This window comes from Eptatretus burgeri, chromosome 4 (genome assembly GCF_056783735.1).
Source record: "Eptatretus burgeri isolate ZD-2024b chromosome 4, Ebu_testis_v1, whole genome shotgun sequence".
Classification (NCBI taxonomy): domain Eukaryota; kingdom Metazoa; phylum Chordata; class Myxini; order Myxiniformes; family Myxinidae; genus Eptatretus; species Eptatretus burgeri.
The window spans coordinates 11,015,050-11,029,682 of record NC_140964.1 but is presented as its reverse complement, the minus strand read 5'-3'; the positions used below and the strand labels follow the sequence as shown (position 1 = coordinate 11,029,682).

Here is a 14,633-nt window from a genome sequence, read left to right as displayed (position 1 = left end):
CTTCAGGTGGATATACCCACGTAAAATCAATTTCTGTCTCAAGGAATCTAGTTATGACGAATGAATTGAGTATGTAAAAGTAAAAGGGAAAGTTGCAAACTCTGTGAGCACTGTTGACGTCAAATTGAATGAATAGGATATCAGGTTCACTTGAGTGACCGAGCAGTATTGGCGACGGAGGTTTTGCACTCTACCGAGTGCTCCCCCTCTAGTTTTTTTCTGTTTGTCTGTCAATCACCTACAGGTCCGATTGAGAGGTCACAATTTAAAACCGATCTTCACAAAACTTCACCACATGGTAATGTTTGTCATTTGCAAGAAGCCTATTGTTTTTGAGGTCAAAATGTCAGCATAGGCCAGAGGTCAACATATTTTTTTTATCTCTAATATCCTCTATTTTCATCCAATTGACTTGAAATTTGAAGAGGATTTATATTTCAGGTCACTGAATTCAACCAGTCAATTATTTTTGAGGTCAACATGGACCAAGTTCAACAACTAAGGTTTTATTTCTGAAATCCTCAATTTTCATCCCATTGACCTGAAATTTGAAGGGGATTTGCACATCAGGTCACTGAATTCAAGCACCAATTATTCTTGAGGTCAACCAAGGCCAAAAGGTCAACACAGGCCGAATTTCTAAAATTGTCAATTTTCATCCTATTGACTTGAAATTTGAAGAGGAGTTGCATATTTGGTCATTCAATTCAACCACCAATTATTTTTGAGGTCAAATTTGTTATATGGATTTCGCAAGTATCCTGCTGTGCACGACGTCGTTGTCTTGTTCTGTCTGTCTCTGTTTGTCTTGTCTGTTTATCGCCTGCAGGTCACAATTCTAAACCGATCATCATGAAACTTAACCAAGCTGACGAGGTATTGATGGATTATCCCGAGGTATTGACGGTTTCCATGAAGGGAAGGGGTATTGACGGATTTGTTAAATCTGGTATTGGTGTGGCGTAAGCATGATGGGCCGAATGGCCTCCTCCTGCGCATAATTTCCTTGTAATCCTTGCAAGCATAGAGCATCACTGAATTGGGAAGTTAACTATTTTTGAGATCAAAGGGTCAAAGGTCAACTCAAGGGCAAATATCTAAAATCTATTTTTCAACTGAAAAATTGTCAATTTACATCTTATTAACTTGAAAATGAAGGAGCAATTGCACAGTGCATCACTGAATTGGGAAACCAACGGTTTTTGAGGTCAAAAGGCCAAAGGTAAAACTTCTAACATCATAAATTTCAATCTGAAAAATGATCAGTTTTCTTCCGATTGATTTGAGCTTTGATTAAGATTGTTTTTTTTAATCTTAATGAAATGGACAATTTGATATATCCCTGGAAACCTTTGGAGAGGGGGGTGGATTTCGCAAGTAATGTGCTCTGCATGACGTCTTTTTCTTGTTTATGTGTAGGATATCTCAAAAAGTTGTGGACTGATTCTGGTGAAATTTGGTGGGCAGGTTGGGAGTGTAACAAGGCCAAACTGATTAGATTTTGGTGAAGATCTGGATCCGTCTACTCAAATTTTTTGAGTGATTCTTCACCATTTAGAGATGGTGCCAAAAACGATAAATAGCACGATATTGCAAAGTGTTTGGGACGGATTTGGACGAAACTTGGTGGGCACGTTGGTTGTGTGACGAGGACTAACTGTTTTGATTTTGGTGAAGATCCGAATCCGGATCCGGATCCGAGATTTTTTTTAATTTTAAGTGATTCTTCACCATTGAGATATAGGGCCAAAAATGATATATAGCATGATATTTCAAAAATGTATTGGGCCCAAGATGTTTTTAGTGGATCAGGCATTGCATAGTGGAGGTATGCACTCTACGTAGTACCCTTCTCATTTAAAACTGTTATGCGCGAAGCTTGTGGAAGATGTGTTGTTTGCGTTCGCAAAAAAACCGTGAAACCGCGAAGCACAGGGCCGTGAATGTTGAAGCAGGTCGCATTTTATCAACCGCGAATCTGCGGAGTCCGCGAATCCGCCAATGTCGGGGTTCCGACAAAAAGTCATGGACGGGTTTGGCCGACACTTGCTGGACAGGTTGGGTGTGTGATCAGGAAGAATTGATTCAATTTGGATGAATATCCGAATACGATAATTTTTTTTTAATTTCTGAAGAGATTCATCACCATTGAGAGATGGGACCAAAAACGATATATAGCCTAATATTTCTAAATGTTGTGGATGAGCTATGACAAAATTGGGTCGATGAGTTTGTTAGGTGACCCGAACAAGTCGATTTGATTTTGATTCAGGTTCAGATCTAGATCCGGCATATCGGTGGGATACAAAATGTAAACTGTTCAGCCTGGTGGAGGTACGCGCTCTACCGAGTGCCGTTCTCGTTCTTACTGATTCTTGATCCACTTAATTTCATTTCAAGTCAAATTGGCAGCTGTAACAAGGCCGACACGTTTAATCCAGTGTCTATCTCTGTGACTCCGCAGAAACTCATTTTCTCTTCATCTGATCTCTGCTTTCCTTAGATCGTCCTTTTTCCGTAGGCATCAGAACTCATTGTGAAACGTTTATATGAGCAACTTACATGGTATCCAAATCTTTGCGTTGCTTCTCTCTGTTGTGTGTTATAAATGCACAGGTGTGCGTAAAGGGGGACACTGTTGCTGAAAGTTGAGAGTTTTTCTATGAACACTCGTATTGCATCATCTCCATTGTCATAATATCTCCATCTCTCATTAATGTTTCATTTCCTTTGCATTTTCTCACATCCCTCCACATAAAATTATTTTTACTTACATTATTATCTAATAGAATGTCCATCTTGTTGTTTGAAAAGTTTTTCCTGTTCATGTTTGTGTTGATGCATTGGATCTGCTTTTCTTTCTTGCAGTTGGAGCAACTGTGGTCTGACATTTTGAGCAGCTTGAAAGACCGTTACAAAGGACCTTTTGATGCCACCTTACTGGATGTCCTCGAACCCTTGCTGTGCCAAGTGTTTGGGGGCAAGTCACTCGGCCTTTTGTGCAATAATACAAAATTTTGGAACGACACGTTTGGCAAGACGCCCACATTGACATACTCTGTACAGTTAAAGTGAGTTTCACTCCGATGTCGACGTCGCTTTCAGATATGTGATTATTTTAAGGAAATACCCGGTCTTCTTGTTGTATTCGACTCATCGTGGGTTGGCGAACTATTTCCCATCCCTTATTTATATTCAAGGTAATTTTCATGATCTTAATAACTGAAGAAAACGAGCTTTATTTTACATTCTTAAGAAATAACTATTTTATTCATGAAAATTAATAGCACAATAACAATGCACACACATGTTAATTAAGGGTACAATTTGGACAAGTTTCAAAGTTGAAGTCCCTCACCCTATTTTCCTCATTCATGACCCCCTAAGTTTGTGGATTTGGGGTTCACGGGGATTTTCAAGACTGGAACCCCCTGCGAACGGCAAGGCCCTCCGATATATATTTGAACACTGCGTGGGGTATCGTGTTCTATGAACTATCCATTTTTTTTTTGTAATGCTATGGTATTTTTAACTTATCCAAATTCTGTGACCTTTAGTACTCATAACTCTTAAAATTGAGTCTGTTCACATCCTGCTTTACTCAAAAGGACTTTGATGTCACGTTTTTTTTTTTTTGTTTTTTTTTCTTGTGTGCTTTGGCTTCACTGGATCTTTATTCTAAAGTGCAAACGTCAATGCCCGATACGTGTTCATCAGGGCGGTATTGGCTTCCATGAAGGAGAACGCAGCCTTGGTACCACATGACCCAGACGAACAACCGGATGCTGGCATGGTACAGGATGGCGAAGCTAACTTTGTGAGTCTTTCTTCAATCTTTAAACCTTTCAGGCTCGCTGTCTGTTTCCTTGGCATGAAACTTTGATGAAAACTCCTTCCAGTGACCAGGTGGAGCAGGATAATGTATTTGGGTATCATTTTTTTGTTCTCGCATTCACAGTGAAACGACATGATACATATTGCACATGGCTTTAATTTTGGTCATTAGCTTTGGTGGAGAATCAAGTGGACTTGACTTTTTTTGGAGAATTTTCCATAAGCTTTCCTTCATTCAATTTTCAAATGGCAGGAAAAAGTTTCCTTATTTTTATTGCAACATCATGTTTGTCTGGTTAACATTTAGTTGCTTAGCTTGTTGATCACACGGCTCGAATCCTCTTCCTGCTGTCAGGGGAGTACATGGCTGCCAAAGAACCCCCAGAAGAAGTTTCTGCTTGAAGAGGAAAAGTCTCAAGACTTTGTGTTCATTCCTCCAGCATCACATCAGCATAAACGGGTGCTTACAGAGCACCAGCAGGAGATTCTGGCTACCAAGAGGTACAGATTTCCTGTTGTTCGAGCAGGAAGTATCTAACTTGAGATTATTGGTTCACAAAAAAAATATTTTCACGAAAAAAATAAGTGACCACTATATTCGTTATTGTTGTGTGTCTGTCTGTTGGGTAGTCGATCTCGTCGAAAAAAAAAAAAAAAGTTTCTATTTTTTTTGAAATTTGTTCTACCCTTATCAGTATTTCCGTCGATATGTTTGTGTCTGTCTGTCCCTCTGTTCGGTCCAGTGCTCCGTTAACACAATGGCGATTTCGATGAAACTTCGTTGGTAGGTTCATACCATGACCTAGTTGTGTGCAAATGAGAACCGTTGCTATGGACACCACCGTTGCCTAGCAACAGGACTTTGAAATTTTTGAAAAATCATAAAAATTATTTTTTCAAAAATCGGGCCACGAGCGACTGTGGGCAGTACATTCAGCCATATTGTCAAAAATTTCCAGCCGGATCCGATGAAAACTGTCGGAGAAGATAGACTTTGAATGAACCCTGGTCAAAAACGAAGTTCGTTATCGCTCAGCGACTGAGTCAGATATACATGAAACTGGTATGGTACGTTCATGGTATGTCCTAGTTATGTGTGAGAAAGAACCGTTGCTATGGACCCCTCCGTTGCCGAGCAACGGCTGAAAAACCTCTAAATGTGGGGGTATTTTAACGAAAAAACAATCTGCAGCATTAACCCTTGAAGCTAGAATCATGAATTTTCTTGTGCTTAATCCTCAGGTCATTCCCCATCGAACGGGCCCATCGCGTCAGGTTCTATTGGGTAGTCGACTACCCATGTCCGCCTACCGGCTTGTCTGTCTGTCTGTGTCCCGAGCATAGGCTCCGTGGGTTTTGATCCGATCCTGATAAAATTTTGGTGGGAGGTTTATTTCATGATCTAGTTGTGTCTTCCTGAGAATGAGTGTGGTGCACCCATTATGGGCGGAGCCACACCCAAAAAACGTGTTTTTCGGGGGTAGCCGATTTCAATTTGCATTTTCTCCGAGGGGTTTTGTCGAATCTGACAGGGGTTTCGGTATTTGGTTAGCCCAATGGCACCTGCATAGCCCCATGGAGCCCGAGTTTTCATTTTCGTGTCAAGGTCACAAGGTCACGAACTTAGAAAATTGCGAATTTTGACATAAAAATCATACGACCGCCTAGACTTTGAGAGCTAGGATGACAATATTTTTTATGCATAATCTTGAGGTCATTCCCCACCTAAAGTGTTGAAACCATTTTGCTCTATCTCGAACACCTTGCCCATGGCGCCCCCTTCAAGTTTGTTTTTAAGCTGATTTCATCAAAGTATGGATAATCTGAGGAGTGCGAAATGACATTATATTGTTCCTGGAATGTTCCTGAGGAAGTTTTGAACCAAAGGTCATAATCATTGACCTTTGACCTTTAAAGTTCACAAAGGTCAAATTTTCAAAGTTGTGGGAATCAAACCGGGTTTTCGACCTTCTTCGACGAACTAACTCCAATAAGCTATAGCACGTATCCTGTTTCCTTATTTTAATGTCCACAACATTGTTTTGTGACCTTTAAAGGTTATGCAAAGGTCAAATCTTGAAAGGTGTTGAACGAAACCGGGTTTTCGACATTTTGCAACTAATAACCTGTCACTCGTACCACATCATGTTGATCATTTTTATAACTTGGTTAAACATTATCACATTGTCTCATCCTTGACTTCTGAAACAATCTACATCGTCAAATACCGCTCGTGAACCATCGTCGTCTTCAGACTTGTTTTATTCCTTACTCATTCTGGCTTACTGCAAAGGTGTGTTGCTGACATTGAAATATTTTGTGCACTTAGGGTGGACATTCCAGTCATGTATAACAACCTGGACCTCTCTCAGGACTCGAACCAATTTCGCGAGATGGTGCAGGCTCAGTAAGTACGTGTATGTACTGCAAAATCTTCATTGCTTTTGGTGTTTTGTCCAAACAAAATGTGATGTTTATTTATTTTAGTGTGATATTCCTGACCAAAAACCAACAGTAATATTGTTGTGGAAATGATGATTTGTGGAGGGTTAATGATTCGTATTATCGAGCTGTAATATCTTGAAATGAATGTCAAGAGTAAGGGTGAAGTAATTGATCGTGATATTAGATATGCGTCGCTTGTACGTTTTGTTGGACAACGTCCACCATCCCAATGTCTGTGTCTCGAATTATCAATCCTTGTCTCTTGTCCCCCCTCTCCCCCAGCACCACAGAGCCTTTTCTCCTCCTCATTCGGCCCCCTCCCCTCGCTGTTCTGCAATACCCCACACTCCTTCAGCAACCCTCCTTACCTGCCCCCCTCATCCCTTGTCCTACCCTCCCCCTCCACCTCCTGCACCCAAAGCCTCCTCCCCTTCCTCTTCATTAAAAGTGTGGACCTCAAATATCCGGGGCCTTCGCTCAAACCTTTCAGATCTTTCCATACAGGTTGCCACTGACAAACCAGACATTATCTGCCTAACAGAAACTTTCCTCTCCCAAGACGTGTCTGACTCCCAAGTATCTCTCCCTGGCTACTCCCTCTTACGGTATGACAGACCTGAGCCTCGTCCTGGTGGAGGTGTTGCTCTCTTCATCAAAGACTCTATTCCTCACTCTCCATGCACTGCTCTCACTCCCCCACACCCCCAGGAATACCTCTGGCTTCGGCTTCCACTCCACTCCCACCTCATGTTTATATGTGTACTGTACCGTCCACCGAACAGTGATGACTCCATCTACACCTCACTATCCGAAAACATGGACCATCTTCTATCTTCTCATCCAAACTCTCTCTTCCTCTTATGTGGTGACTTCAATTGTCATCACGCCAGTTGGCTCGGTGTGGGTACCTCTCTCACCTACCATGGCACCACAGCAAAAGCTTTCTGCGACTCATTGGGACTGACTCAATCGGTCAACTTCCCGACCCGGATCTCAACCATTGGTACTCCATCTCTTCTGGATCTGATTTTGACAAATTTCCCTGACAATATCTGCTGCTCTTCCTTCGCTCCAATTGGTTCTTCTGACCACGTCCTTGTCAAAGTGGACATCTCTCTGGCTGTTATCAGAGAACCACCTCACCGCCGTCGAGTCTGGCATTTCACTCAAGCCGACTGGCAGGGTCTCCGAGCAGCCATCAAACTGACAGACTGGTCTCCTATCACTACTTCCTCAAACATCAACTCATCCTGGGAATTCTTTCAAAGAAACTTGCTCTCCCTCATGCACAGATTTATCCCCTCTCGTGTTCAGTTGTCTTACCCTTCCTCCCGCCCTTGGTTTGCTGAAGCTTGTGGCGAGGCAGTTGTCCTGAAACAACTTGCCTTTGCCTCATGGAAAGCAAACCCAACTGAGGGCAATCTCAGTTCTTTCCACAAAGCTCGGAACAAGTGTGTATCTACCCTCAGGAGAGCCAGAAAACAACATCTTTCTCATCTCAAGTCTGAACTCTCAAACCTCTCTCCCTCCTCAAAATCCTGGTGGCATTTAATCAAATCTGTTTCTGGTGTATGTTCCCCCTCCATCCCCTCCCTTACCTCAAATGGCCGCACTGCTGATTCCACACGTGATAAAGCTGAATGTCTAAACTCGGTGTTTGCAGCTAAATCTTGTGTCCTAAACCCATCACTATCTCTACCCACTTTACCCAGTCGCACCCAACTGTCCCTGGACTCTGTATCCTTTTCTCCTGACAAGGTGGAGAGCTTGCTTTCAAACCTAGAGTCAGATTCTGCAACCGGTCCAGACGGCATCAGCCCACGTGTCCTCAAAGCCTGCTCTTCTGCTCTTGCTCACCCACTCTCTGTTCTATTCACCCTCTCATTTGCCCAAGGTCATCTGCCATCTGCTTGGAAATCTGCTAACATCACTGCCCTGCATAAAAAAGGTGCAAAAACAGATCCCTGTAACTACAGACCAATCAGCCTTCTCCCAATCATCAGCAAGGTGATGGAATCCATCATCGCCTCAGATATGAAATCCTTCCTCTTCTCCAATGGCTTGATTTCCAATCATCAATTTGGTTTCAGACCAGGTCACTCTACCCTGGATATGCTGCTTCTGCTCTCCCATCAATGGATGGAGGTCCTCAATGCCAGACAGGAAATCCGAGCCGTATCCCTGGACATATCACGTGCTTTTGACACAGTCTGGCACCCTGCACTACTCACCAAACTCTCTTCTCATGGTATTCAAGGCCATCTCCACTCATGGCTCGCAGACTTCCTCTCCTGTCGCAGTCAACGTGTGGCCCTAAATGGAGTTCTTTCATCCCCTCTTCCTGTGCAGGCTGGAGTTCCTCAAGGTAGCGTTCTGGGCCCTGTTCTTTTTCTGGTTTTCATCAATGATCTCTCGGACTCTCTGGAAAATCCTCTATTTCTCTTTGCCGACGACTCCACCCTCTGCCGTACCATCTGTCATCCCTCAGACCGGCAAGCAGCAGCTTCTTCGCTCACTGCAGATCTGGATAAAATCACAAACTGGTCCAACACGTGGAACATGTCTTTCAATCCAGACAAATCTCACACTCTCACAATGTCTCTTCGAAAGGACCGTTTACAAAACCCCCCCATCCACTTTCTCAACAATCCTCTGGAAGAAGTCTTTTCTTTCAAGCTTCTGGGTCTCACTATCTGCCATGACCTTTCCTGGGAAAGTCACATTTCCAACCTCGCCTCAAAAGCCAGTCGCCGACTGGGAATCCTCTGTCGTGCTAAGTCCTTCCTCGGCCCTCTTGAGCTCCTGACCACTTACAAAGCTTTTGTCCGTAGCCTGATGGAGTACTGCTCTCCCCTCTGGGCTGGTGCTCCTGCCTCCCACCTTTCTCGGCTTCACGCTGTCGAAACCAGGGCATTTAAGATCATCGGCATCTCCCGCAATGAAGCTGAGTCTTTGGGCCTCTCACTCAATCACCGCAGGTTGGTCGGTGGTCTTTCTGTCTTCTACCGACTCCTCTCCAGCCTTGCCCCCCCTGCTCTCTCTGCGATTTGTCCCCACCACATTTCCACAGGGCGCTCAAGGTCCGCCAACAACCCCCTTCTGGTAAAACTACCAAAATCACGAATCACTGCTCATCTTCACTCTTTCATTCCTCTTTTTTCCCGCCTTTGGAATAAACTTCCTCACTCTATTCTTTCCCATTCTTCGCTCCAGGCTTTCAAAACAGCTGTTCACCACCACCTCTTATCATCCCACATACAAATCCTCGATCTTTTCTACCCCCGATAATCCACCCAAGCCCACTTCCTTCATTTCTCCTGCTTTCCTTCCTGAAAGTCCCTGAAATGTCCATCTTCCCTTCGCCATGTTCCCCATCCCATCCCCATCCCTCTCCCTTCCACAGTTCACCTAATGTGTCTGTTCCCCACTGTTTTGTCCCTTCCACTCCCGCCCCTCTTGTCTCGTGCCTCCTTGCTGTGAGTTGTGTTTGCTCTCATACGAGCCTCGACCAAGGTATACAAAAAAAAAAAAAAAACCCCTTTTGGCCCCGTAATGTATTAATTACATTACTTAATTAATATATTTAATTAATTATTAGTATTAATTTGCACGTAACGATCTCGATCAAGTGTTTGTTTGTTTTTAAATAACTTGTCAAGTGTATTTTATATTACTAGCATATCTTTGTAATTTTTCTTTTCTTTTCTTTTCTTTTTACATTGTAAACTTGACTTTTAAGTCTTCGGATTTTTGTCATGTCCTTGGCTCATTTGAATAAAACCGAAATTGATTTGATTGAAATCAATCATTCAAAAGTCCAATATACATAAAGCAGCCTTTGTTTAATAGAGTGAGACAGAAAGTGTTCATTTCTGAAAGAACAGTCAGATATTTGTTTTGATTGAACTTCATCGTCAGTTTGATACACACGTTCCTAACACAGATACCGGAATTGATACAACCCTTATATTCTTGGGATGGGAATTCCCACCATGATACCTTGTAACCGTAACATCACTGGCAGAGGCACCAGCCGAGCCCTCTGATGTGCTGGCCGAACACTAGGGTGAATTTGGAACGGTAAATGTGGCGTGAAGCTGATGGATCGATGAACAGTATCAGGAAGAGAGTAGAGAGACACGTGGGTTACAGGAGGTGTATAGTTAGGAAGGATACAAGGGGATTTTTTTTTTTTTTTGAAGATTAGCTAATATTTGGGAATGGAGGGTTGTAGGAAGACATTGTGAAGGTAATGGTGAGAGTGGGTCAGCTCAAATAGAACAAAGATGGTGTGCCGGCAGAAAGAAGAAGAAGAAGAAGAAGAAGAAGGATCCGGACTCGTGGTGTGTGGAGGGAGAAAGGTTGTTGTTTTTCTGTTGTTTGTTTTTTTTATTTTTTATTTAAGACAAGAAATAGAGTGTTTAGTTGGGAGGGAAGAGATGGGGCATTGGGAAAGTGGAGAGAATACAAATAAAAACGATCGTACACCTAGAGGGGAAGGACGGGGTAGGCCTTAAGGAACCCGGTAAGGCAAGGTCGACAAAAACTCACAAAATTGCACGATTTTTGAAACGAAACCGAACTGGGAACACACACTAAGCATATAGGTGAGGAAATAAACAGTTAAAACGGGACAACTAACGACTGGAAATTAACTTTGAGAAAATCGGCAGAGAATCCTGAGAGAACCTTCCGTCGCTCCAAACCCAGAACCGAAAGGGTCTTGAGGGTCTTTAAAGGTCAAAGGGGTCTTGGCAGTCCAAAGGGTCGAAAGGTACATTCCGACAGTAAGTAATTAACAGATGACGTGTGTGTGTAATCATGGTGCAACTGACGTTCAAATCGTACGTCGTTCCGAGACATATTGGTCACACAGCTTCACAGACGGCTTCACTGTGTTTTTCGTTTTTATCCCCCGCCACGTGGCGGAAGGGGGATATTGTTGTCACCCAGGTCGTCCGGCTGTCCGTCCGTCCGGGCGTCAACATTTATAGCTGTGAGTGCGATAACTCATAAACTGTTCGCCATATCGATTTGAAATTTGGGTCACACATGTACCACCTGAAAAGGAAGAACCCTATTGATTTTGGGCGTGGCTGGATCAAGATGGCCAACTGGGGTTGCCATCTTGAAAAAAATGTTTTTTCGCCATATCGTTTTGAAATTTGGGTCACACATGTACCACCTGAAAAGGAAGAACCCTATTGATTTTGGGCGTAGCCGGATCCAAGATTGCCGACTAGGGTGGCTATGTTGAAAAAAAAAAGTTTTTTGTAATAAATGGAAAACAGCTTATCTGATTTAAATTATTTTTTGTTACAACGTTCCTCACCCCTGGGGAACTTTTACGAGATGATGACCAAATGGTGTCTTGTTTCTAATTCACCTCCCTCATTATCTGGAATATGTATGACCTTTTTCATTCAATGGCAGGAGATTCCTCATCTCTGATGGTATATTTCTATCCTGTGAAACCCCTACTTTCACACATTCGACATTCGTGGATTTTGCGGTTTATAAAATGGGACCTCCTTTTACTTTCGTGGCCCTTGTGCTTCAGCTGTTCGTGTTTTTTGCGACGCATAAACCATCTCCCAACAGCCGCACGCATAAAGCAATCCAAAACCATCTCCCACCAACTGCGCATAAAAGTCGCTCTATGTGTGCATAAAGCAACCCTACATATACAATATACATAAACCATCCTCCACCACAATCCCCCACCACCATCCCCCACAAATAATCGTCACACGAGCCACCTCTCCTCCATATACCCACAAACCCCTGCACAGCTACTTATGTGCAGCATAACTGGCAAATGGTGATTGATTAATCAAGAGATTTGGCTCGAGATAACAATGTAGCATGTGACTTGGTTCTGCTCGGCCAATCAATTAAGATGTCATGTGACTGCTGGCACGATGCCCCGTTCATAATGATAACCTCACCAGTAATGGAAACATGTCTTTGGAACTGGGAGCCGGCTTGAGGTTGGTGGTGTGAAGGTTGGGAATTTTGGTCATTGTGGTTCTTCTTTGGTGATTCGGGAAAGCCCTTTGAGGAATAATTGGCTGCATCAAATGACAACACATGTCAAGATTGTACCATGTGCCTTTCGACATCCCTTAGCCGTAATTGGGGATGAGGTGTACAGTACCAATTCACCTAGCGCTTGGCTGTTTCGACGGTCCCACGGGTATGGTATCTGAAGTGCAAAAGGCTGTAATCCGGCCTAGGCTCGTTCAATTCGGCTGATCATTACGATTGCATTGAGGCGAGTCGCCAGATTTGAACCAGGCAACCAGACGAGCCGTATGACTACAAGAATATATTGCCAAAAATGCAATTGTTTTTGTTTATCTGAGCACTTAACGGTACATCAAATCTGGATTTTGATGGTAAAAAAAAACTAGCATTAACTTGCAGCTACTTATTTTGATGCGAAATAGATGTGGTCGCATGATTGAACTAATTTAACATAATAATGTAAATTCTGGCACGAAAGGGAAGCATCAGGTTGTAAGTGACAAATCTAACCAAAATAGTGCTTTACATAAAGTTACTCAAGTACACCAACAACAAACTGCCTTCTTGTTTTCTTTTTTCATGCTTCTATGTGGAGATGCACTACATGGACAAAAGTATGTGGACACCTGCACGTCCAACATCTCATTCCAAAATCATGGCCATTAATATGGAATTGCCCCCCCCCCTTTGCTGCTATAACAGCCTCCACTCTTCTGAGAAGGCTTTTCACTCGATGTTGGAACATTGCTGCAGGGATTTGCTTCTATTCAGCCACAAGAGCATTGGTGAAGTCAGGCACTGATGTTGGACGATTTGGTCTGGCTCGCAGTCGGCATTCCAATTCAGCCCAAAGGTGTTCGATAGGGTTGTCGTTATGGCTCTGTGCAGGCCAGTCAAGATCTTCCACACCAATCTCGACAAACCGTTTCTGTATAGACTTTGCTTTGTGCAGGGGGGGGGCATTGTCACGCTGAAACAGGAAAGGGCCTTCCCGATACTGATGCCACAAAGTTGGAAGCACAGAATCATCTAAAATGTCATTTTATGCTATAGCCTTAAGATTTCCCCTCACTGGAACTAAGGGGCCTAGCCCGAACCATGAAAAACAGCCCCAGATAATCATTCCTCCTCCACCAAACTTTGCAGTTGGCAATATGCATTCGGGTAGGTAGCGTTCTCCTGGCATCCCCCAAACCCAGTTTCGTCTGTCAGTCTGCCAGATGGTGAAGCGTGATTCATCACTCCAGAGAACGCGTTTCTACTGCTCCAGAGTCCAATGGCGGTGAGCTTTACACCACTCCAGCTAACACTTGGCATTGCGCATGGTGTTCTTAGGCTTGTCTGCGGCTGCTCGGCCATGGAAACCCATTTCATGAAGCTCTCGACGAACAGTGCTTGTGCTGTGACATGTCTTCCAGAGTCCGTTTGGAACTCAGTAGTGAGTTTCGCAACAGGCAACAGAATTTTTTTCCACGCCACGTGCTTCAGCACTCGGCGGTCCCGTTCTGTGAGCTTGTATGGGCGACCACTTCACGGCTGAGCTGTTGTTGCTGTTAGATGTTTCTACTTCACAATAACAGCACTTACAGTTGACTGGGGCAGTTCTCACAGGGCAGAAATTTGATGGAAAGGTGACATCCGATGACGGTGCCACGTTGAAAGTCACTGAGCTCTTCAGTATGGCCCATTCTCCTGGCAATGTTTGTTTATGGAGATTGCATGGCTGCGTGCTTGATTTTTATACTCCTGTCAGCAATAGGTGTGGCGGAAGTAGCCAAATCCACTAATTAGAAGGGGTGTCCGCATACTTTTGGCCATGTAGTGTAAATGTTGGTAAAGAAGAACTACCTGGTTGGTAAAAGTGGTGAAGGAAGTGAAAATAGTTGCTAATTCCAGCCAGTAACTAGTGGTTTGTGTTTGTGACCTTTTATGCAAGACAGCTTTAACCATTTTATCATCGTGTGCCACCAAGTGTTGACGTTTCAGGCTTTCCCCTTCATTGCAGCAAAAGAGATGTATAATTTTGATTCAAAAGCATAATTTGATAATCTCTTTTTTATTTTTATTTTTTCTTGATTGCAGAATCGGAGAAGGTTGCCAATCTTATTCCCAAGATTTTCTGAAGGTATTTGCCAGTTTGGCTGGTTCCTTCACATTTGCATGACATCCGCGTTGCCGGCATTTCATAATGTATGTTGTGCTTTTCCTGAACACGAATCTAGAAAAGCCGACATATAATCCGTTATTTAACAATGTATTGTTTTCTGTACGTTTTGTTTAACTGTGTGCTCTTCTTTTTTTGTGTGTGTTTGTGTGTTTCTGTTATC

The 14,633-nt window shown here is 43.3% G+C and overlaps 1 protein-coding gene across 5 annotated transcripts in view; it reads left to right on the top strand.

Moving 5' to 3' along the window:
- The window catches only part of LOC147027472 (uncharacterized), a 144,494-nt gene that overhangs the window by 93,643 nt on the left and 36,218 nt on the right, over window positions 1-14,633 (top strand). For all 5 annotated transcript variants that reach the window (XM_085876926.1, XM_085876923.1, XM_085876925.1 and 2 more), the window contains 5 exons: window positions 2,869-3,071; window positions 3,718-3,817; window positions 4,190-4,335; window positions 6,164-6,241; window positions 14,389-14,431. In XM_085876926.1, coding sequence (XP_085733052.1) covers window positions 2,869-3,071; window positions 3,718-3,817; window positions 4,190-4,335; window positions 6,164-6,241; window positions 14,389-14,431 — 570 coding nt within the window. The remainder of the gene's footprint in view (window positions 1-2,868; window positions 3,072-3,717; window positions 3,818-4,189; window positions 4,336-6,163; window positions 6,242-14,388; window positions 14,432-14,633) is intronic.